Below are 26,082 nucleotides of genomic sequence, written 5' to 3' on the forward strand. Positions count from 1 at the left end.
CAAATAAACATAAATCACTTGTGACATCTCCAATGCAGCTGTGCAATTAACTACCTTTATTTCACATCTCATGTTGCAAATGTACCTTTGTCAGCCACAAGCACCGCTGACTTTGTCTACTGGTGAAGAATCAGAAATTTGTAATTCTGCCATATACAAACAAGCCTGGAGTAAAATACTTGGAATAAAACATGAATTCAATTTCTGGTTATATTTCAGCACCTGTTAACAGCCGTCTGCAACAACAGAGAAAAGTTGAGAGTCCAGTCAAGCCATTCCAGTACCCTCTCAGTTGATGTCCAATGAGGCTACACTGGGTTAAGACAAATACAGCAGGAATATTTATTCTTCCAAATTTATAAATCTAAATTAAAACGTAACAGCCATTTAGAAATGGTCATATGGAATGGTTTATTTCATTATTTTAATCTCAGTCTTGGCAGCTAAAATGAGTGTAACGCACTGACAGAAATGAATACTTCCCACACTACATGCAATGAGTTTACTTCAAATCAGTGGAGCATTACGGAACATAAAACTGAAAATCCATTTTCCTTTATAAAAACTACAAGTATTTAAAAAAAAATCTGGCTAAGCAAATTTAGATGGGAAAGCAAAAAACCCCAGAGAACTGTGTTATGTTGGTTAAGAGATAACTCATCACTAGATCTCATTTTGACTCATTTGGTCGAACAAATGTCACAGAGTATAGATAAGCAAATAAGCACCGTCTTTTGGCTGGAGGCACTTGGCACAAAACAAAGACCACAACAACTGAAGAGTCCTGACAAAGATGAGTAAGCATGCTTTTTAAAATCGGGATAAGGGGATACTGTGCTGCCGCAGTACACAACTCAGGGATAGACAGGGAGGATGAAACACAAGGCCATGATATGAGGAGTTCATTTTTTTTTAAAGGTTGCTTTGTAAAAGTCTCAGCACTCTTGGTTCAATATTGAGCAGTTTATTTTTTCAAAAGAAAAAGTTCCATGGCATTCTGGACTGTCACAGGCGCATTTCCTTAGTTCTGATTTCCTGCAACATAGCTCTCAACTGATTGAAGGTAGGTCTTCGACCAGGGTCCAGTTCCCAGCACAGTTTCATCAACTCGTAAACAGAAGGAGAACACCCATCAGGTGGATCCATTTTGTAACCCTTCTCGACACGAGGAACCACATCTTTCAGAGGCTAATGGATTAAAAAAAAATCATTATGGACCAGACTGTAAATATCCATCAGCAGACTTCTCCACTTCAAAGGACGTCTGTAGTCTGGATTTCAAAATACTATTCCAAAACCAGCTGTCACACACCATATCACCTTTATCAATTTACCCCATTTCTCACCACAAACTGAGAGAATTTCTACGTAAAATACAAAGCACAAGGAACCAAGAGAGGGGGAAGAAAAAACAAATTTAGTCTGAAATTCAATCAGAAAACAATTTTACACTAACCAGTTCTTTGTGACACTGAACATCAAACGATTACAATTTTAATGTGGATAAAACAAAAGTTTATCCATCCATAAATGGAATCTACTTCAAATTTAAGATCAAGTAGAATTAAATGGCAATAATAGAGCTGTAAGTTTTATGTGATTGTACCAATACAGTTCATTTAAAATCAGTTAAAAATTAAATAGATTTTAAACAATTTATGCCCTGTGCAAAGCAACAGCCGGGTTAATATCAGCTCTACCCATACAACTGATCACAAGGCAGTTCAAATTACTCACCAATAAATTCCACTAATTGACTTAATTTTCAGGCCTTTGAAAATTAAAGTGCTTTTCTTTTGCATGAATATTTTAAATAATCTTCAAATTTATATAACATCTGTTGTAATATCACAGGAAGATCAATCTGTACATATATTTTAATGCAATTTTAAGTTCCTAAATATTGCAGAATTTAAAGTGGATTAATAATCTGATTATAACTATTCATTTTTATCAAAGTCTATTAAACTACACTCAAACACAAAGGAACAATTGTTTGTAAATGTAAATTGTAACATGCTGGATTAAGTTATGCACTTGAAAGTTATAGAAGCAGTTTGAATGAAAAGTTATCTTAAAATAGGTGCAAATTCTTTCTTTGTTTGACCACTTTCCTCTATAGCCCTGCATTCACCTCAATCCTTTCTGGAATTTAGCTCAGTTTTTCTACTCAATTCCACTATACCCTAACATTATTTTAAAAATGCAAGTTATCAATGCCAACAAAAGGTGTGAATAAACAGCATGTGCTGCACATTCAGTGACAGTTTGCCTGATAAATGAAAACATAATAGTACTGTTATGAAATACCACATGATAATTAAGAAAATTATAAATTGCTAATTTGAAATACACATTGTGCCAAGCTATTTAACTATTAAGGCAGATACACATTTCAAGGTTACAGAGAAAATTGATTTTTCCCTTCTCAGCAGAAAGCACACTACCACCATCCTCCAACAATCACAGAACCACAATCTTGTCCTTCAGGTGACCTGATCAGGTTTTAAAACCAATCAATTGTCCTTGGGGACAGTAGAATTTTATGCAGAATGGAATGGTACAAATAATAGTTTATCTGACCTTTCCAAGGGCAATTTTGGTAGAATCCTCCCTTTCAATTATGGCAAGCTAATCATGTCAGATGGAAAATCTAAGCAGGGAATATATATCTCTCGCTCTCTCTCGCTCTCTCGGCACCAACAGCTGCTACCTCACAGCTCATGACCTGGTTTGAATCCTGCCCTCCCATGTCGTGTTAGGTTTGCACGTTCTCCCTATGACCATGTGGGTTTCCACCTGGTCTTTAACCACAATTGAAGCTAGAATGGGCTGATAGTTAAACTGGCTAATTTAAATTGCCTTTAGTGTCTAGACAAGTGGAAGAATTGATGGAAAGGTGGGGAAAATAAAAATCAGATTAATGTAAATTGATCATTAGCTGGTGTAGACTTGGTGGCCCCAAAGACCTGCTTCCTTGCTGTAACACACGAAAATTGTCAAGATAAAACAAAAACTCATTTTTCAAGGACACTCCATGACTTGTTAATAAATGATTCACAAGCAAAAATAAATTTCCATTGCAAATTACCAGATGTTTCCACAATTCATGCACATCAAAGCAAATTGTTTCACGGAATCACATTCAGAGAAAGGACAGCAAAGAACCAGGATGCAAATCTACAGGAATTCTGCAGATGCTGGAAATTCAAGCAACACACATCAAAGTTGCTGGTGAACGCAGCAGGCCAGGCAGCATCTATAGGAAGAGGCGCAGTCGACGTTTCAGGCCGAGACCCTTCGTCAGGACTAACTGAAGGAAGAGTGAGTAAGGGATTTGAAAGCTGGAGGGGGAGGGGGAGATCCCTTACTCACTCTTCCTTCAGTTAGTCCTGACGAAGGGTCTCGGCCTGAAACGTCGACTGCGCCTCTTCCTATAGATGCTGCCTGGCCTGCTGCGTTCACCAGCAACTTTGATGTAGGATGCAAATCTCATGGGCTTGGTATTTAGGAATTTGTTAAGGAGAAAACTTACAGATTTCTGTACTCCTCACAATCTCTACTCTGACTGAGATGTCAAGTCATTGAGTCCATTCAACCACTATTCAGAAATTTGTCATCACAAAGGAAATAGCCTTAGCTGTGATTTTATAAATGGTGGAATGAACTCACTGGACTCTTTGGCCCAATCCAACTGTTCTTTTGGTAAATATATGTAAGGCATCAATGGCAGTTTTTTGAACATAAAGCTAAATGTTAAAATTTCAGATAGCACGATGGATTTCTGTATAAAAACAAAACCATCTCCCATTTAGGAAATGCTTAAAAGCTAATTTGATTAGCTTTTCAAATGCCACGTGCTTGCGTAAATACAAATATTTTACCAGAATTAATAGTCTAGATGACAAGAAATATGGCACTTCAGCTACCCCTACGATATATTAACTTGGCTATCATAATTTTACAGTGATTCAATGAAGCATTAGCAATAGGTTCCAATACCTAAAACTTGCATTATCTCACCCAGGAGTGACTTTCGAACACAAACAGCTCCAGAACAGTAAATGGGACACTGAACAGTGACGTCTGATCGTAACTACAGGAATGTGGATTCAGGTGATCACAGGGTCAGACTTGCTGTCATCTCCTACCAAGCCAGTTGGAGACACACTCTCCTCTTCACAAAGTCACAAGTCATGTAACATGTGGCTTTACTCTTGCTGACAGCCAATTAGCTATGTAACAGTGACAATTACAAAGGTAGTCAATTATGGTAGGACACAAGAAGCAAAAAAAATTGCACAAGAGGAAGTCGGGAAAGTGCTACGTGCATAATACTTGTTCACTTTGTGCCATGTGGTATTTCTGCAGAGGAACTTAAATATACTCAAAATGGAGTATGCAAACAAGTGCTATAAATATGTTAATTTTCCCCTTGCATCTGATGCAAGGCAGTAAATTGCTACTTCCTCTTATATCAGTGACATCCTTCCACCCTTCCCAGAGTAATTTAAATATTATGGTTACCAACAGCAAGGCATGGCAGCAATTAGAAGTCTTAATGCCAACATGTCAACGAAGTGTTTCACAAGAGACTGGGGAAGGGGGGATGATAGGGGAGGAAAGAAGATGCACCAGCTCACTCACTGATTAAAACACCAACACCTTTTCCTTCACAAACAAGAGAAAATCTGCAGATGTTGGAAATCCAAGCAACACACAAAAAAATGCTGCAGGAACTCAGCAGGCCAAGCAGTATTTATGAAAAAAAGCATAGTGGACATTTCAGGTCAAAACCATTGGCAAGACTGGAGAAAAAAAGCTGAGGAATAGATTTAAAAGGTAGGGTGAGGGGAGCAAGAAACAAAAGGTGATAGGTGAAATCTGGAGGGAGAGGGATGAAGCAAAGAGTAGGGAAGTTGATTGGTGAAAGAGACAGAAGACCATGGAAGAAAGAATAAAGGAGGGGGTGGGCTGCACCAGAGGGAGGCGAAGTGGTCTCCTAATCCAGTGTGGTCTCCTGTATATCAGTGAAACTCGACTTAGATTGCGATACCGCCTCGCCGGGCATCTACGCTCCATCCACCAGAACGAGTGGCATCTCACAGTGGCCACCCATTTTAATTCCACTTCACATTCTCATTCCGACATGTTCACCCATGACCTTCTGCGTCGTCAGGACAAGGCCACGCTTAGGCTGGAGGTGGCATGAACATTGATTTCTCAAATGTCTAGTAATGCCTACCCACCCCACCCCCCCACCAGTGCCCATCCCCTTTTCCCTCTCTCATGTAATCTTGCCCACACATTGCCTCCCTCTGGTACTTTACCCCCCCCCCCCACTTTTTCTTTCTTCTATGGCCTTCTGTCTCTCACCAATCAACTCCCCAGCTCTTTGCTTCATGCCTCCCCCTCCAAGTTTCACTTATTGCCTGGCATTTCTCACTCCCCTTCCCCCACCTTTCAAATCTACTCCAACTTTTTGTCTCCAGCCCTGCCCCAGGGTTTCAGCCCGAATCGTCGACTGTGCTTTTTCTCCCATAGATGCTGCCTGGACTGCTGAGTTCCTCCAGCATTATGTGTGTGTTGCACACATCTATTTGATTTAAAATATAGCCATTTTTTATTAGTAAGGATGCTACAGGTTATGGAGAGAAGGCAGGAGAGTAGGGCTGAGAGGGAAAATAAATTGACCATGATCAATGGCAGAGCCTACTCAATGGGCTAAAAAGACTAATTCTGCTCCTATGCCTTATTGTCTTTTACTACGTGCATCATACACTGAAAAGCCAGAAGAAGGCAGCTGATAGGAAACACCACAATATGCAAATAAGATTATACTTTGATCAGTTTTGAAAGGTCTGGCATAGCTTTCTCACTGTTAAATTTATAATTTTCATCTGACAACTAGCCCATACATCTCAAATACAACAAAGGGCACAAGTTCAAGCAGCATTACAATAGAAGTTCCATTTGGTGGAATGAACCCTGACTGGCCCAATTTATCACCAGAGCTACACGTGCCAGACATACAGCAAAGAAGTGCAAGACCGAATGCTGATTTCAGCTGTTGCCACCTTCTGCAGCATCAGATCTGACAATGGTTGAACTCAGCCGGAATAAATCCTCGATTCATCTGGCTTAGAGAGAAAAAAAATACTGACCAGTGCCCAAGCAGGATTTCTGCATCATGTAATATGGCAATCTGTTTTAATCAACTTAATACTTTGACATTATATATTTTACCTTCAAAAATAATTAATGGCACAAAAGAATTTTATAATTAGATGACTTATGAATTATAACTAATTATAAATGATTTATATTGATAGATGTGGTTATAACTATTAATACACAATTCTATTTGTTCTTTTGCTTCCCAGAGTCCACTTTTTAAAAATGTACACACATGCATAACTTTGCCTTTAAATGGAAAAGTAGTAAATTTTTACATACCATTCTGGGATAAGGCACTCGCCCAAAAGAGTAAATTTCCCATAGAAGAATCCCATAACTCCAAACATCCGATTTAGTAGAAAAATTCTGCAAACAAAATAAAATGTGTCATTCTCACACATTTTAGGCTTCTCTAACTGTCCACCGGGCTCATGAACTCTCAAACTAACAGATTTGAGTGCACAACGGCAGAGATGCTCCAGTGAGTGACTCAGGTTCAGTGAGGGTTCTTTGGGTGCTGCTTGTGTGGAATTTGAAGAAACCGTGTGGGTTTTCTCCCACATTTAACACAGGTTCATGAGCCACTACAGCTGAGGGAAGTTGGTGGGAAATAAAATGGGACTAAGGTAGAGTTAGTGTGAATGGATTCTCGATGGGCAGCGTGGAATCAGTGGGCTGAAAGGCGTTTTCATGCTGTATCACTCTATACACAAGGAAGCATATCTGCCAATATTTTGCAGTTGTGTTATTTCATAAATATTAGGAACTATACAGAATCAAAATTATGTTGGGTCCATCCATCTCGGTAGGTGCCACGGTGGCATAGCAATAACCGTGACGCTATTGTACCTTGTGGGGGTCAAAGTCCAGAGTTCAATCCCAGTGGCCTCAATCGCGAGTTTTTACTTCCTACCCAAGGAATGTGTGGGTGTTCTCTGGGTCCTCCAGTCTCCCCCCACATTCCAAAGTAATACTGGCTAGGTTCATTAGTCATTGTAAATTGTCCCGTGATTATGACGACGACGACATCGACTCAGACCTGAGAGGCCAGCATCGGGTATTTTCATGCCTTACAATGCGCAGTTCGAAAGGCCGTGTGGGGCGACACTCCTCACACAGACATTCCACAGTATTATTTTAAAAGGCCGAGTTGCGAGCTCGACATCAACCCGACGCGGATGGAGAGCGTGCACGGGGGTGGTCTGTCACTGAATGGAACTCGGGAACCTCCATTCTCGAGCCCGGCACTGTTCTCACTGCGCCACCAGCCAACCTCAGGGTTAAATGGGGGTTGTTGGACGTTGCTGTGTGGTGCAAAGGGCCTATTCCTTGCCCGATCTCTAAATTAAATAAATAGAACACACTTTCTTCAAAGTTAAGTATTGAATTGACTGGGCAGGGTGAACATGGACATTCATACCAACACTTGCAGTTCCTGAATTTGACAAGTCTCCAAGATAACACCCCCTCACACAGAAATTTAGCCCCACTGGCATTTATACTACAGCTCCAAATTTCTTTAAGGCCTCCCAATTTCCTCCTCCTTCCAAGATGCCCCCCCATGAAGTTCTTAGTCAAATGCTCATTTTACATGCAGCTTCATTTCACATTGTTTGGGAACATCCCTGCTGAGAATAAGGTGCTGTACTCTACAAAAGCAAGTTTTCTCAGTTCAACATTGGTTTTGCATTTCAGCCAAAGACAAATAACTGCACACAAGCCCAAACTTTCAAGCGATTACCTCCGAGACAGCTCCCTGTTTAGAAATACAATTATATTGCTATTATTTTGTGAAAATATTTTGAAATTACAGGCAGCCATATGCGTAAGTCAGTTCAGGAGTAATTCCAGGCTCTCCAATGCTAAATAATGAAAAAGCCAGGATGGAATAGAACAAATCCAGTTCCACGGCTTCAGAGCAAATGGAATTAAATTGCAACTATTTTTTCTTTAGGTCACTGCATTATCTCATTTATGAACCATTATAAAGGAGAGGGGGAGAGTGTGTGTGCATCATTTTATCATCATCAGCAGCTATACTTATTTAAGCCCTGCAAACATGAAGCCAAGCCTCTTCTCCACACAAAAAAGCACAACTTGATAAAAGTTGTTTCCTAGGTACCTTGATAAAGTTGATGACTAGCTTCCTCTTATGCACCAATGCGTTACATTGCTTTTGTTTCTAAGAAATGTGCAGCTGTTGAGCAAAGTTGAAAAGTACTCCCTTCCAAGTAACACTGCTCAAGTGATTCAGGAATTGAAGCTTATCTCCCAGCACAATTACATCATCTTGGCCACACGTAAATCCTTTTCTGGAGGTATAATTTTATGTTTCAAGGACCAGCATGCAAGTACCTTCACAAAGGTGGCATGATAACACCTCTACTACATTACAAGTTTTCATAGGTTTGGCATGTCACCATAAAGCTTGAGCAACTTCTCTTTATGCACAGTAAAGAGTAACTTAATTAGTTGCATTATGGGCTGATATGAAAGCACCAATTCGCAGGGATGGAAGTATCTACAAAGAGTGGTGGATACAGCCCAGTCCATCTCAGGTAAAGCTCTCCCCACCATTGAGCTCATTTACACAAAAGAAAGCAGCTTCCACCATCCAGGCTATGCTCTCTTCTTGCCACTGCCATCAGACAGATTTATAGAAGCCTCAGGTTCCACACCACCAGGTTCAGATACAGTTATTACCCTACAACATCATCAGGTTCCCAAGTCAGTGTGGATAACTTCACGCACAACTCAACCGTTTCAAAGACTCTCTACAACTCGTGTCTCAAGTGCTTTTTACCTTCTTTTGCACATTAGTTTGTCAGTCTTTTTGTAGTTTTTCACAATTTCTATTTAGCTTCCTGTAAATACCTTCAAGACAATGAATCTTAAGATATGGTAACATATATGCATTTTGATAATAACCTTTACTTTGACTACATTGACGTTGAAGGACATGAATCAAGAAATCTATAAAATATGATTATACATTTTTATTTTACCTTTTCTTTAAGAGCTTCAGGCGCAGTCCATTTTACTGGCAGCTTCCCGGTGTCTTGCGTAGATGAAGCTTCTTTTGTAAGACCAAAATCACTAACTTTAGCTATGTTATCCTCAGAGACCAAAACATTACGAGCCGCTAAATCCCTATGTACAAAATTATTTGCTTCCAGGTATTCCATTGCTTCACAGACATTACTAAAAAAGACAAAAAAAGTCTTGATATTTAACATGGTATTAATATTGGAAATTTTAGTTTTGAAAGGCAAAATATTTTGTGACTTTTGTTGACAAGATATGGGCATCACCGGCAAGATGCACATTATGATTGGCCCCCAAACCCAGGAGCTTGCTAAGCCAGGGGTCAGTTAAGTCAACCACATAGAGGCACATCGCGGCAAATTGGTAAGAATAACAAACTTTTTTCCCCGAAGGATATGAACCAACAAGGTGCATTTTAATTAAAGTCTGCACTTTCATGGTCACTATTAGTAATAGTGCTATTTTTATTTCCCCAATTGTTTTGCATTGACCAGTTGCTTTTGTTTTTCTCTGCATTAACTCCAAAGGATTTAGGTATTTTTTAACCACTGTTCATGTCTAAGTGTATTCACTTGGTAGTGAAAAACATACTTAATAACCAATGTATCAGTACTATTCAGTTCCCCCTACATTGACTGCACATAAGGAAATTTGAGACTTATTAGTAAATTTCATAACAGAGGTCTGTTGGTTTGAGATGTACAGGCAATCCCTCAATGTTCCAGGTGGAATTCTGTATGTAACACTGAGCTGTTAACATTTACAGTTACAAAGTTGTAAATATTTCTATTTCAACAGAAGATCAAGCACACATTGTCATCCAAGACAAATACTTTCAAATATTGATTCGAGTAGTGTAGGTCCAATCATCACTCATTGAGCTACTAAGAGTAACAGTTATTGAGACAGTTATTGAGTGCCCCAGCTCTTTACTTTGCCGTTTTTCAGTTACTGCTTGGTGTGTTGCAGCATTTCTACAACTTTACTTTCATCCCTATTATTTAAAATGCAAACTAGACCACCTGATTCACAATACTCACATGGAAAACTTTAGTAAACAATCTCCACCAAGAACAGATCTTCCTCGTGATCTTAGGTAGTCCACCAAACTTCCCTGAGTAATGAAGAAATTTCATTAAATTTAAGTGCAAGTGCCTTTATTTTGAAAATTTCCATGATAAAGACTGGGATTTGATGCTACTCGGAACCACTAGACAAAAGGGCAGAATTAGGCCATTCGGCCCATTGAGGCTGCTCTGCCTTCCATCATGGCTGATACATTATCCTTCTCAACCCCATTCTCCTGCCTTCACACTGTAAACTTTGATGCCCTTACTAATCAAGAATCTATTACTCTCCACTTTAAATATACCATATAAATATTCCATTGCTGCCTGTAGCAATGAATTCCACAGATTCCTACCACCCTGGCTAAAGTAGTTCCTCATCTCTGTTGTAAAGAGACATCCCTCTATTCTAGGGCACCATGCTAGCATAATGGTTAGCATGACATTATTGCAGCTCAGGGGCGTCAGAGTTCAGAGTTCAATCCGGCGTCCTCTGTAAGCAAGATTGTATGTTCCTTCCGTGTGCACGTAGGTTTCCTTTGGGTGCACTTCTTTCCTCCCACAGTCTAAAGAAGCACTAATTAGTGGGATAATTGGTCACTGTAAATCATCCTGTGATTAGGCTAAGGCGGGGTGGGAAAATAAAATGGTGGGTTGCTGGGCTTGGCAGGCCGAAACGGCCTGTTCCACGCTATATTGCTGATATTCTGGGGGTGTGCGCTCTGGTTCTGGACTCTCCCACAGCAGGGAACATCCTCTACACATCGGCTCTACCTTAGAATCGATGCTGTTATGAACAACACTAAATGACAATAAATAGTCTGAGGAGAAAGTAGAGACAGAACCAGAGTTGTGTGTTAGGGGTCACATATAATCTTACTGTTTTTTCAGTGAAAGAAATCTTTTAGTTAACCACATTTTTAAAGACAACTTGACAGGCTCAGTTAATTGATTGAATTTAATCAACTCATCTGCTATGGTGGGATTCAAATTAAGGACTCTGGATTAAAGTCCGAGCCCCTATATACCTGCCTTGCAACTTAACTACCATGCAATCTTGTGGCAACCACTTCACGCACAGCAAGATCAAAGCAATGAACTTGCTGGAAAGAACATGGGAAAACAGTGAACTATGACAGAGGTTGCTATCAGTTATTAAACTGAGCACTTCAGTCACAATCTGAAAACAGTGGAGAGGAAAAGAGTTAACCTCCCCATGTGAACGCTATGTCTCAAGAGTTAATATTTAGTATACAAGTTATTTTGGTGTGCAAACAATAAGCCTTTTCAGCATTTGAAATGCTGAAGTTGGTAAATATTTATAAGTCCAAAATGTTATTGGTGTCATAAAATACAGTTCCTTCAATTGAATTAGTAATTGTTTTAGCATCATGGAAAAAGGGTGCATCAACACCAAAAGCTGATCATTCAAAAATAGAGTTACCACAAAAAGAAAAGTGCTTCGACTTGGTATCACAACAGGGGAAACAAAGTACTTCTCCACTGTCAAAAGCAGAACCTCAATAAATGTACATTCGTTTAACTACTTCTGAAAATTTCTGGCAAGCAACCTTTAAAAGCTCACAAGTTTTGAAACTTTGTATACAAATGTGCAGATATTGGGGAATAAAAAGTTAATCCAGTAATTTTAAAGGGAGAATGCAAGGGGGGGTGGGGAGCTGTAACTTGTATGGTAACTGACTCATTTCAACCACATAAGTTAACTATATCATGTGCCACAAGTGCTTTGGTATCAAGTACGTACTTATTAGAAACCTCAACATATCACCGTCTAAGAATTTTTTGGAAACAAATTCATAGACAAGAGCGCAAACACGAGGAAATCTGCAGATGCTGGAATTTCAAGCAACACACATAAAAATTGCTGGTGAACGCAGCAGGCCAGGCAGCATCTCTAGGAAGAGGTACAATCGGCGTTTCGGGCTGAGACCCTTTGTCAGGACTAACTGGAAGAAGAGCTAGTAAGAGATTTGAAAGTGGGAGGAGAAGGAGGAGATCCGAAATGATAGAAGACAGGAGGGGGAGGGACGGAGCCAAGAGCTGGAAAGTTGATTGGCAAAAGGAATACGAGAGCATCATAGGACGGGAGGCCTAGGGAGAAAGAAGGGGGGGGGGGAGCCCAGAGGATGGGCAAGGGGTATAGTGAGAGGGATAAAGGGGGAAAAAGGAGAGGGAAAAGAAAAAAAATAATAATAATAAATAAATAACGGATGGGGTATGAAGGGGGAGGTGGGGCATTTACAGAAGTTAGAGAAGTCAATGTTCATGCCATCAGGTTGGAGGCTACCCAGAGGGAATACAAAGTGCTGTTCCTCCAACCTGAGTGTGGCTTTATCTTGACAGCAGAGGAGGCCGTGGATAGACATATCAGAACGGGAATGGGATGTGAAATTAAAATGTGTGGCCACTGGGAGATCCTGCTTTCTCTGGCGGACATTTTAATTCCTATCCCTTCAGATCTCCCCCTCCCCCTCTGAAATTTCTTACTATCTTTTCTTTCAGTTAGTCCTGACGAAGGGTCTTGGCCTGAAATGTCGACTGTACCTCTTCCTATAGATGCTGCCTGGCCTGCTGCGTTCACCAGCAATTTTTATTTGTGTTGCTTAAAGTTCATTCCATGCACATTAATAGCCTTGCAGGATACAAGGATATATTGGATTGTGAAATCGCAAACTACACGTCTACTACAGTGATCAGTGCCAGTCCTTCATTCATCCGGTAATTAAATACCTACTTTTGCCATGTACTCTGTTACAATGTACAGTGAGCCACTTTCTTCCACGATGACACCCAGTAGTTGTACTAAGTTTTTGTGGCGAAGTTGCCTGTGTTAACAAGAAAGTTAGTTTGGTACTTGCCTTTACATTAGAAAACTCAAAGTTTGAGCGACAACAATCAAGATTTCCTTTTTAAAAATTGAGTATTGTATGATGAAACAATACCCACTTATATTTTTATTGTTTAATACAAGAGACATGCAAAATGCTGTTACTGGAAGAAAAGTCTAAACACAATTTGAGCTACTAGCCTTCAGGATCTCACGATTCCCACCATAAACTAGCCATCCATGTTTTGGTACTTGTCTTGTTACATACACCTGTTAGGGTGCATTCTCCAGTTACCTTATAAGGTAACTGTAGCCTTCAGCCAGGAGCAGATGTCATCAGGTGGTTCCCAACCTTCACCGAGTGTTTCGACCCTTAACCACGACACTCTCCAGTTGGTGGACCGGCAGTGGTGGCCAAATCACTGCCTATCTGCTCCTGGCTTCCAGCTTCCCTCCTCTCACCTATTCCAAATTCAACAAGAGGCTCGTTCTGCCTCTTCCCCCATCCTACGAGCTGCTTGCTTTTTCCTCCAGACCCAGATCTGACAACAACCGCCATGCTGATTTGGCTGGGAAACCTCTGCAGCCGATCTCCACAGGGAACAACCATGCCTGCCATCCCTTGTCTTTACACTCCTGCACTAAGGGCTGGTACTTCAAGGCCTTTCTCTCACGGGCCTCTTCCCATATCTCCTCCCACGGCACAGTCACCTCAACCAGAATTATTTTCTTGTCTTTGGTTGACCACAGTACAATGTCCGGGCATAGGGTTGTGTGCACCACATCCGGGAACTGCAACCTCCTTCCCACATCGACCCTCATCTCCCAGGACTTGGCCGTTAGCAGCAGATTGGGCTTTGGTTGTTTGGTTACGAAAGGCCTAGCTCCCTCTTTGATGAAGGTGATGGCCTTCCTCAAATCTGTGCCAGCCGTCCTCTTCTTGCATCTCGCCCACTCTAGTTTGTTTTGAATATTTCAGAAGATAATTAAAGATACTCTATAAAAGTGTTAAACAATAACTCCTTAATATTGAACTAAGTTAGCAGAGTGAACTTGGAAGAAAACATGCCAGTTGAGTGAAAATGAGTTGATTCTGTTAACCCAAAAAAAGGGAGAATTTACCCTCCCATACTTTCACTTCCCATAATAATGCAAGCTGAAATGTATGCGCTATTCTCTGCATACAATCTAATATATTGCTTGCTGCAAGAACGTTAAGATAGGAGAGCAAACTGGCCATCTGGTCTGTTAAGCCTGCTCCGCAATTTCTTAAAATCATGGCTGATCTGACCGCATTCTCAGCTCCACCTACCTGCCTTTTCCCCATAACCCTTAATTCCCCTACTATGTAAAATTCTGTCTTAAACATACTTAATGAGGCAACTTCTGCTGCTGCTCAGTACAGACTATTCCAGATTCACCACTCTCTGGTAAGTACAGTTTGTACTCATCTCTGTCCTAAATCACTGAATCTTGAGGCTGTGTCCCCTAGTTCTAGTCTCACCTACCAGTGGGAATAACGTTCTACCTCTATCTTATAAAATTCCAAAAGGAATAGATACTTTCCATAACATCACGGTGAATATGTAGCTCAGAATTTAATGCTAAAATCTACTAGCTAAAAATCGGACATCAAGGCTTTAACTTCTGAAGTTTAAAACTATGAACTACTTAAATGCAGCTGGACTGCACAGGATTAAGAATAAAACTTACGTCATCACAGATGCCTCAGCAACAAATGCTTGCGCAGTTGCATCATGTTTAATGCATTTCACTGCAACTTTGTTTCCTCTGTATTCACCCAACATCACATCTACAGATAAACAAAGTTAGTTAAAGGAGCAAGCAGAGTTGACCATTTCAAAACATAGCACCATGGTGGGTGGAGAGTCTTACAAAGACAGGAAAAGAAACGAGCAGCACAGACAGTGAAGTCTGGCAAGGACATTTTATATTCTTGAGAGATTTGAGACAGTGGACAGGCAACAATGAATATTAGCCTTGCTTGAATCATCAGTGGAGGGTGGAGGCAAGTTGTCAACTCTGGTAGTGCTCCAAAGTAGCAGAGCACATAGCAGACAGTGGTCTTTGGTTTTTCTTTTAAACCAAAATCTCATCTGTTTTGTCCAGTGGTCAAGAGATCTCAAGATAACATCTGAAGAACAATAAAGGGGAAGTACTTCTGATGTTCAGGCTGATAAACATTTCCTTAATAACCAAGCACCACCCATTTCCTTGGTGCTTCAGATAGACAAAATGGAGAGCTGTCACATTCTCTCAAGATACTTAAACCTCCCATTTTGATAATGGCATACATATGCAAGATGCTGATGTATACACTAAGCAACATCTATCTGGATTCTGGCCTTGTTACTGGCTAAGAAACACTAATTGGCGAGGGCAGTCTTTACATGGCCATCTTTCAACAGAATAAAAAAAAAGCAGTCATCAATACTATACAAACTTTCAAAGTACACAGCATTTACAAATGATACACCAACACAGCAGGATACAGTTATACATCAGAAATCATTAATGGGCAATACTTACCTCCAAATTCTCCTTTTCCTATTGTCTGTAATAATTTGAGCTCTCGCATATTTAAAGCCCACCCACCTACAAAACAGAAGTTACATTTAAAATAGGGATCCAAGGCAATCACTAAGAATAATAACTAGGCAGCCATTTACAGACATCAATTTTTTTTTGCAGATTTGCTATTATTTATTTAAAGCAAGTTGTCAACTCTTCAGTCCTAAATAGCAGGAGGGTTCTGATTTAAAAAAAAACATTTTTTGAACATTTTTTTAAAACATTTTTGTTAGATTCCAAATAAAACCACCCAAGCTCAAATTTTTCCACTCACTTCGAGAGAATTCATCCTGCGCTGCCACTGTTCCTTCCATGAGTTTGGGAGTGATGAGACGTGTACACAACCCATCTGCATCCATGGTGTAATGCTAAGAATAGAAGGAAACAAACAGTAAACAGTTTAACATAAAGCTGTTAGCACTGCTTGGGGCAGGGAACCCTGCAGCTAACCTGCTGCACAGACTGGACTTCTCCCTCAGCTAGTAACATGCAATGAATACTTGCTTTGTCCTGGGCCCAGCATACAGATGCAATCACAAGAAAGGTGTGCCAGTGTCTTTACTTCCCCTGGAGTTTAAGGTGGTTTAGCACATCATCAAAATCTCAAACTTCTACAGAAGTACTGTTGAAATCATCCTGACTGGATACCATATCACGGTCTGGTATGGCAACTCCGAACAGCATGAACATGAGAAGCTGCAGAGTAGTGGAATTGGGCTAAACCATCACAGGCTCAACCCTCCCCACATGTGGTGGCAATATGCTAAGATCCCCACACCTGGGCCATGCCTTCTCACAGCTACCGTCAGCCAGAGGTACAGACGCCTGGTTCTCAAACCAAATGGCCCAACCATAATACTGTATTATAGCAACACTATGACTACTTTGATCACTATTTTTCCTGCGAGTGCTGTTCAAATGATGCTATGTGGCTGTGATGCTGGATGCAAGTTTTTCAAGTTATGATTTAAAGCCATGTTATTCAATATTCACATTTCTACTTTGTAAGCACACTGCAACTTCCATTCTAAAGCTTCGTTTTTATCAGCAGCACAATCTTCAAAGTTTGAAATTTCAAAGTAAAATTTGAAAAACTGCTCAGAAACAGATTTGTTTTTACAGCATCTTCAAGTGAAACCAAGACATCTGTAGACAGAGCAATGACACAGAAGCTTCAGTATTAATCATCACCACTGACAACCCGAATTACTACAAGGTGGAAAGGTATCTAGAATAGGTAGAAAAGGTCAAAGTGGTGACACATTTCACAGAGAGGGCAAGTTAGATTGAACTTCCAAAGGCAACTCTCACAAATACCAAAATCCAGGATATCCTGAGGCTCTTGTCTCATTGCTTCACTGGACCTTGAAGTTCCATGCCGTAAAATTTCCCTTAATGAATGAATGTCAGTTTGACTGAGCAAATGTTTAACAACGCCACTTCAACAAAAAGAAATGGAGGCAGATGATTAAGTAATTTACATATTTTACAATCAAGTTAAAATACATTCAGGTTTAAAAATGGGTAGCACAGTAATATAGCAGTTAGTATAACACTATTATAGCACCAGTGATCATCGACTGGGGTACAAATCTTGCTGCTGTCTGCAAGGAGTTTGTACGGTCTCCCCGGTGACAAAGTGGGTTTCCTCCATTTTCTTCCCACATTCCAAAAAGTTAGGGTTAATAAATTGTGGGCATGCCATGTTGGTGCCAGAAGAATGGCGACACTCGTGGGTTGTCCCCAACAGAATCCTGACCACTGACAGGAAGTGGCATATTTTACTATATATTTCCATGTTTTAATACATGTGAGAAAAAATCCTCTTCATATCTTTTAGAATGCAATTTCAAGTGTTCCAATTTTAATTTGAAAGTGGGGGCTTATATGGGAGGCAGGGTTTGAGGGTCAGTATAACATTGTGGGCTGAAGGACCTGTACTGTGCTGTACTATTCTATGTTCTATACATTATTTAATACAGAATTAATATATTTTGTATGTTATCATTATGAACATCAGTTACTCAAAAATTGCAAACTGTTTCACAGTTTAACAACCAGTTAAATTGTAGAGGGAGCTGTCTCCGGGGCTAAGGCTTGTCATTTTGAGCAAGAGCGTTCAATATCGCAGGGTGTTACCAATCGAAAACCAGCTTTCAGAACTTGTTGCCCAAGAGTGGGCAAGGAGTACCTGATGCCCACTGTGCTTTTCACTGAAGAAGGCCAACAGCAACATCCCAATGGCCAGATAGGGCCCCTGGGCTTTACATGCATCATTAGCAGGAAGAAATCCTGCAATTTTATGAGAGTAATTCAACACTCAGCTTCTTTTTTTAAAAAATCTTACAACTGCCAGTATGTTGTTGACTGGATTTCTTTCAAGCTTATTACCAAAGAATATATGCAGTATACAACCCCAAGGATCGTATTAAATCCATCAAAATCTCCAACAGCAGAAACACATTTAAAAGAACAAGATGTAAAAGAAATGAAAGTAGCTTTGTGAACTGACTGCAGTCTGTCACCCTTGGTCACACTGTTCACTGGCACCATCTTCTTCTGGAAGAACAAATGCTAATTTTGTTTTAAGAAAGAGGGTTTTAAGGGAAGGAAATGGAGAGGCAAGTGTTATACCTCAAGGCATACAATTTGAGAAATTGCCCACCTTTACTTTTGTACAGTTTACAACGGTTAGTAATAAAATTAAAACCTGAATTATGTAAGAGGCAGGTGGAAATGATTGTGGTACTGTTTAGCAAACAAAAGATCCCTACTTGCCCCTTTTGTAATATTACTTCAGCAATGTCTTGATACTGAAAGACACACTTTTGAATGCAGACCTCTTTTATCCAGCAATGGTACCATTTGAAACCAGCCTCTACAAGTAGCCTTCAAAACTGGATAAATATTGGAGATATGCAGCAAAGATGGTGTTGGTTTACAGAATTTTTTTTTGATCTACAGAAGAAATACTGCAGGCCTGATAGGATGAACAGTCTCATGTGTTGTATCAGGGTTGTTTGATTCCACCTCCCCATTCTTACTAGAAAGGCACACAGAAAATTGACTTTTCATCTTGACCTATTATACCTAAAGAAAATAATTCTTCTGGAATAAAAATAAAACTAACCTCATGAATAACGGAAGTCTAGTTCCCAGAGACAGCAATTGGTATATTACTAATGACTAACATAACCCAATTCAATTGAAGATTTAAATGGAGTTTGTTTGAATACTTTTGCAGACATTTACCTATTAATGAAATCAGACAGGACAAGTCTCACTCAGCACTAGGTGGTTCCACACAAGGTTTTACTGGGTGTTATGCGAGATAACACAAGGTTACACAAAATGTTAGCTTTCAAACACAGAAAAATGTTTGAAAAATGTAGCTTTAACTGCAGATGCTCAAGATCCAAAAAATATTTCTACATGGAAAATCAAGACTTGGAAAATGTTGGAAATACTAAGCAGGTCAAGCAGGATCTGTGCTTCAAATATTTCCTGCTTTGTTTCAGATTTCAAGTTGAGCAGGAAATATTGTTTTCACTCATTTAAAGGACGAGCATCTTGTTGACAAGCCGAGCATTTACTGCCTATCTCTAAAAGATGGCATAACTATTATATCCCTCCAATCTGCCCTGATTCAGAGCCAAACAAAGGATTAGTGATATTATTTCCATATGTAAAATATATACGTGAATTATAAGTAGCATAATTCCACTTGATGCTGATCTTCCTCAAGATGATGTGGCAGTATCTTTGGTGTGTAACTACAGTGCATTTTATAGCTGGTATGCACTATAAGAACTACACACCAGCAATGGAAATTTGAGGCAGCAGTCATCCAGGAAAGGTCAGTCTATTCCAGCACACAACGGGCAGACAACTATACCAGGTGGAAATACTTTCCAAGAATCAGGCGGTGAGTTGTCTACCACAGGGCACACTTGTAGTCAGCGGTTAGACCTTAAATTTCTGATCAAAGGTGCTAGCGACAGTGTTAATGTCAGAGAGAGGGAGTTGGACTCTCATGTGCCACAATAGGACAGACAGATGGAAGAACAGGCACAACAAGCAGTAACTAATGTGCATAGTGTTACTTGCCTCTCATCAGCTTATGTCTGAATGTCATCCAGAATCAAGTTTGGTATCACTGATAAACGTTGTGAAATTTATTGTTTTGCAGCAGCAGCATAGTGCAACACAAAATATTAATACAATTTGAAAAAAGAAATATAATCAGTAAATTAGTGGAAAAAGAGCAAAATAGTGAGGTAGTGTTCATGGACCATTCAGAAATCTGAAGGCAAAGGGAAAGAAGCTGTTCCTAAAACATTGAGTATGTGTCTTCAGGCTCCTGCAACTCTTCCCTGATGGTAGTAACCAGAAGCAGGCACGTTCAGGTCGTGCAGGATGTGGATATGCATCGCTTCATTGAGCCACCGTAAATACAACCGAATATTACAATGAGTATACTACTTACAAAATGACAGATAAAACAGCTGAAGCTTGCTGAGGAATTCCATCAGCAATGAAGAGCTGAAAGAAACCACAAAGCTATTTTCTGACATTTAACAATCGTCAGTGGAAGTTTTACTAAAGTGACAACACTGGAGGAAGTCAGTGGATCAGACACCACCAATGAAGGGAATTGGACAGTCAAAATTTTGGGTTGAGAACCTTCATCTAGACTAAAAGATAGAGGGGAGGATGGCCTGTAGAAAAAGTGAAAGGAAAGGGTGGAGCAAGAATTGGCAGATGATAATTGGATTGAGAATCCAGATTCTTGGGACAAGAAAATATGATGCTTTCACGTGGCGAAGCTCAGGCAAAATGTCAAGACCTTGTGACATTTTGTCCATCCGCATAACGAAGACTTAGAACAAGATTTTAGGCATGGAATTCATATCCAAGCATTTCAGTTGAAGTCTCTCAAGAACTAACATATCAGATGATTGACTATCCATTTATAGTTGGACCAAGAATACCTGAAAGGGAGTTGGCACCAAAACTATAATTCATCAATTGTCAGATGTTATGGAACAAATCCAAAGATGACCCACAGCTTCCAATGACTCACTAAAACAATCTGGAATGTTATGATCAGCTGCTTTTCAGTAATTAACAAGAACTTTACTGCTACATTATTAGAGTAAATAGCTGAGAATTTTAAGTACCAAATTCATTAGATACTAAATTTTAAAATATTGCTCATTATTTCTGCACCTCAGACAAAATAATGGCAAAATGGCAAAATTTTAAAAAATACCAGAATGAGAATCAGGTTTAACATCACTGGTATATGGTATAAAATTTGTTGTTCTGTGGCAGTAGTACACTGCAATGCAGAGAAATAAGACCTATAAATTACAATAAATGTATAAAAATAAATTAAACGAGTATTGCAAAATGAGAGGGAAAAATTACCAAGTGTTCATGGGGCACAACCTGACTTTAGCCGCTTATAGAAACATCTCGCAGCTTTAACCTATCTGCACAATATATCTGTAATCTATGCTGGACAATTTGACTGAGTAGTTAAATCTCAAATCTACATGTATCATACAAACTAACTGGAATACCATTAATTTCAAACAAGTCTTTGCAATTTTGTTCTTATTCTATTTCAACACATCTACAAATTGAGTATTTTGAAGAAAAACAGGATTTTAACAGTTGCACAGGAAAATCAATACACCAACAAGAGGATTGAAAAAAAATGTTATTATTTGAAACAGCATACTGAGTTTCAAAATAGTCTTAATATAAACTATTAAAAGTTATTAAAATCCAACTAACCTCTACCAATTGCATCAGGTTGTCAAAATAGGCTTCTTCATCGATGCTGAGCTTGCTGGCCGAATAAATGATCCGGTAATGTTCCACCTTCCCACTACAGCTCACACACAGTGTGTAATCACCAGGATAGTTTGTACTTTCCCGTACCAAAAATAAACCGTCTACAGGTGGATACAGTAGCCTCTCAGCTTGCTCACGAGTAATTTTTCCATGAAACCAGCTACAATACACAAATCAAAAATGCACTGTTACGATACTGCCGGCAAAACAATCACCAGAAAAAAGTAAACAAGAGATTCTGCAAATGCTGGAAATATACAGTAACACACACTGGGCGGAACTATGATGGCGCTCAACTGCAACTCCTTCGAGCTCATCTGTGCAAAATGCTTAATTTCTACCCTAATGTCTCTTTTTCCTATTCAAGGTGAATAGAGTTCTTTTAAAGACCCTGACCTAGAGCTACAGACAAACTTCAGCTCTCTGCGGCGGTGGAACCTGCTCCAGGGGCTCATCGACCAGCCCAGAAGACGAGCGTGCCTTCGGTGTTCCAAGGATCTGCAGCCCTAGGGATGAGCACATGCTCTGTCATTGTCACCGATTGAAGCGCTGTGGGAGAAAACAGAACCTCAAGAGAGAGAATTTGTAGAATGTCTAAGGGATGGCTTTTCAGAACAGTTTGTTGTTGAGCCCACTAGGGAATCAGCTGTGCTGGATTGGGTGTTAAGCAAACACGGAGGTGGTAAGAGAGCTTAACGTTAAGGAACTCTTGGGGAACAGTGTTCACAATCTGATCGAATTCACTTTGAAATTTGAGAAGGAGAAACTAAATTCCAAAATGTAGATATTTCTATATTTCTACATTTCTTCCACGCCTAAAATCTTGTTCTAAGTCTTAGTTATGCGGATGGACAAAATGTCACAAGGTCTTGACATTTTGCCTGAGCTTCGCCACTTGAAAGCATCAGGTGCATTTCTACATTGCTAGGAGTATTGCGGGGAAGGTGGATGAGTTGAGGGCGTGGATTGACACGTGGAATTATGATGTTGTAGCAATTAGTGAAACTTGGCTACAGGAGGGGCAGGACTGGCAGCTTAATATTCCAGGGTTCTGATGTTTCAGATGTGATCGAGGCAGAGGAATGAAAGGTGGGGGAGTAGCATTGCTTGTTAGGGAAAATATTACAGCAGTGCTCAGGCAGGACAGATTAGAGGGCTTGTCTACTGAGTCCTTATGGGTGGAGCTGAGAAACAGGAAAGGTATGGCCACATTAGTGGGATTGTATTACAGACCACCCAATAGTCAACGAGACTTGGAAGAGCAAATCTGCAGAGAGATAGCAGGCAACTGCAGGAAACAAAGTTGTGGTGGTAGGGGATTTTAATTTTCCATACATTGATTGGGACTCCCATACTGTTAGGGGTCTAGATGGTTTAGAGTTTGTAAAATGTGTTCAGGAAAGTTTTCTAAATCAATATATAGAGGGACCAACTAGAGGGGATGCAATATTGGATCTCATGTTAGGTAACGAATTAGGGCAAGTGACAGAAGTCTGTGTAGGGGAGCACTTTGGTTCCAGTGATCATAACACCATTAGTTTCATTTTGATCATGGACAAGGATAGATCTGGTCCTAGGGTTGAGGTTCTGAACTGGAAGGCGGCCAAATTTGAAGAAATGAGAAAGGATCTAAAAAGCGTGGATTGGGACAGGTTGTTCTCTGGCAAAGATGTGATTGGTAGGTGGGAAGCCTTCAAAGGGGAAATTTTGAGAGTGCAGAGTTTGTATGTTCCTGTCAGGATTAAAGGCAAATTGAATAGGACTAAGGAACCTTGGTTCTCAAGGGATATTGCAACTCTGATAAAGAAGAAGAGGAAGTTGTATGAAATATATAGGAAACAAGGGGTAAATCAGGTGCTTGAGGAGTATAAGAAGTGCAAGAAAATACTTAAGAAAGAAATCAGGAGGGCAAAAAGAAGACATGAGGTTGCCTTGGCAGTCAAAGTGAAGGATAATCCAAAGAGCTTTTACAAGTATATTAAGAGCAAAAGGATTGTAAGGGATAAAATTGGTCCTCTTGAAGATCAGAGTGGTCGGCTTTGTGCGGAACCAAAGGAAATGGGGGAGATCTTAAATAGGTTTTTTGCGTCTGCGTCTAAGGAAGCTGGCATGAAATCTATGGAATTGAGGGAATCAAGTAGTGAGACCATGGAAACTGTACAGATTGAGAAGGAGGTGCTTGCTGTCTTGAGGAAAATTGAAGTGGATAAATCCCCGGGACCTGACAGAGTGTTCCCTCGGACCTTGAAGGAGACTAGTGTTGAAATTGCGGGGGCCCTGGCAGAAATATTTAAAATGTCGCTGTCTACGGGTGAAGTGCCGGAGGATTAGAGAGTGGGTCATGTTGTTCCGTTGTTTAAAAAAGGATCGAAAAGTAATCCGGGAAATTATAGGCCGGTGAGTTTAACGTCAGTAGTAGGTAAGTTACTGGAGGGAGTACTAAGAGACAGAATCTACAAGCATTTGGATAGACAGGGGCTTATTAGGGAGAGTCAACATGGCTTTGTGCGTGGTAGGTCATGTTTGACCAATCTGTTGGGAGTTTTTCGAGGAGGTTACCAGGAAAGTGGATGAAGGGAAGGCAGTGGATATTGTGGATATTGTCTACATGGACTTCAGTAAGGCCTTTGACAAGGTCCCGCATGGGAGGTTAGTTAGGAAAATTCAGTCGCTAGGTATACATGGAGAGGTGGTAAATTGGATTAGACATTGGCTCGATGGAAGAAGCCAGAGAGTGGTGGTAGAGAATTGCTTCTCCGAGTGGAGGCCTGTGACTAGTGGTGTGCCACAGGGATCAGTGCTGGGTCCATTGTTATTTGTCATCTATATCAATGATCTGGATGATATTGTGGTAAATTGGATCGGCAAGTTTGCTGATGATACAAAGATTGGAGGTGTAGTAGACGGTGAGGAAGGTTTTCAGAGCCTGCAGAGGGACTTGGACCAGCTGGAAAAATGGGCTGAAAAATGGCAGATGGAGTTTAATACTGACAAGTGTGAGGTATTGCATGTTGGAAGGACAAACCAACGTAGAACATACAGGGTTAATGGTAAGGCATTGAGGAGTGCAGTGGAACAGATGGATCTGGGAATACAGATACAAAATTCCCTAAAAGTGTCGTCACAGGTAGATAGGGTCGTAAACAGCGCTTTTGGTACATTGGCCTTTATTAATAGAAATATTGAGTATAACAGCTGGATTGTTATGATGAGGTTGTACAAGGCATTGGTGAGGCCGAATCTGGAGTATTGTGTTCAGTTTTGGTCACCAAATTACAGGAAGGATATAAATAAGGTTGAAAGAGTGCAGAGAAGGTTTACAAGGATGTTGCCGGGACTTGAGAAATTCAGTTACAGAGAAAGGTTGAATAGGTTAAGACTTTATTCCCTGGAGCGTAGAAGAATGAGGGGAGATTTGATAGAGGTATATAAAATTATGATGGGTATAGATAGAGTGAATGCAAGCAGGCTTTTTCCACTGAGGCAAGGGGAGAAAAAAACCAGAGGACATGGGTTAAGGGTGAGGGGGGAAAGTTTAAAGGGAACATTAGGGGGGGCTTCTTCACACAGAGAGTGGTGGGAGTATGGAATGAGCTGCCAGACGAGGTGGTAAATGCGGGTTCTTTTTTAACATTTAAGAATAAATTGGACAGATACATGGATGGGAGGTGTATGGAGGGATATGGTCCATGTGCAGGTCAGTGGGACTAGGCAGAAAATGGTTCGGCACAGCCAAGAAGGGCCAAAGGGCCTGCTTCTGTGCTGTAGTTTCTATGGTTCTATGGTATGGTTCAGTGGAATAAAGGAAATTACAATGGCATGAGGGGGTAACTGGCCAAGGTTGACTAGAAAGAGACACTAGCAGGAAGGATAGCAGAGCAGCGATGGCTGGAGTTTCTGTGAAAAATGAGGCAAGTGCAAGACAGATAGATGAATTCCAAAAAAGAAGAAATTTTCGAATGGAAGGACACTACCATGGCTGACAAGTGAAGTCAGAGCCAAAGTAAAAGCAAACGAGAGGGCATACAAGGAAGCCAAAGCTAGTGGGAAGATAGAGGATTGGGAAGCATTTAAAAACTTTAAGGAAACTAAGGTGGTCATTAGGAAGGAAAAAAATGAATTGTGTAAGGAAGCTGGTGACTAATATCAAAAAAGGTACTAAAAACTAAGTATATAAAGGGTAAAAGAGAGTTGACATAGGACCAATAGAAAATGACACTGGAGATATTGTAATGATAGACGCAGAGATGGCAGAGGAACTGAAAGCATATTTTGCATCAGTCTTCACAGTGGAAGATATCTGCAGTATACTGGACATTCAAGAGTGTCAGGGAAGTGAAGTATTTGCAGTGAAAATTACGACTGAGAAGGTGCTCAGTAAGCTGAAGGTGGATAAATCTCCTGGACCTGCAGGAATGCATGCTCAAGTTCTGAAGGAAGTAGCTGGAGAGACTGCAGAGGCATTAACAATGATCTTTCAAGAATCAATAG

The 26,082-nt window shown here is 40.3% G+C and overlaps 1 protein-coding gene across 4 annotated transcripts in view; it reads right to left on the reverse strand.

Annotated features, from left to right (window-relative positions):
- Nucleotides 1-392: 392 nt before the first annotated feature.
- Nucleotides 393-26,082, reverse strand: part of csk (C-terminal Src kinase) — a 138,290-nt gene continuing 112,600 nt past the window's right edge. For all 4 annotated transcript variants that reach the window (XM_063070485.1, XM_063070484.1, XM_063070487.1 and 1 more), the window contains 9 exons: nucleotides 21,532-21,751; nucleotides 16,004-16,097; nucleotides 15,688-15,753; nucleotides 14,851-14,950; nucleotides 13,045-13,135; nucleotides 10,263-10,336; nucleotides 9,183-9,378; nucleotides 6,457-6,543; nucleotides 393-1,188 (listed from right to left, as the gene is read on the reverse strand). In XM_063070485.1, coding sequence (XP_062926555.1) covers nucleotides 1,006-1,188; nucleotides 6,457-6,543; nucleotides 9,183-9,378; nucleotides 10,263-10,336; nucleotides 13,045-13,135; nucleotides 14,851-14,950; nucleotides 15,688-15,753; nucleotides 16,004-16,097; nucleotides 21,532-21,751 — 1,111 coding nt within the window. In that variant the 3' untranslated portion in view covers nucleotides 393-1,005. The remainder of the gene's footprint in view (nucleotides 1,189-6,456; nucleotides 6,544-9,182; nucleotides 9,379-10,262; nucleotides 10,337-13,044; nucleotides 13,136-14,850; nucleotides 14,951-15,687; nucleotides 15,754-16,003; nucleotides 16,098-21,531; nucleotides 21,752-26,082) is intronic.

The sequence above is a fragment of the Mobula hypostoma genome, chromosome 18 (assembly GCF_963921235.1).
Source record: "Mobula hypostoma chromosome 18, sMobHyp1.1, whole genome shotgun sequence".
NCBI lineage: Eukaryota > Metazoa > Chordata > Chondrichthyes > Myliobatiformes > Myliobatidae > Mobula > Mobula hypostoma.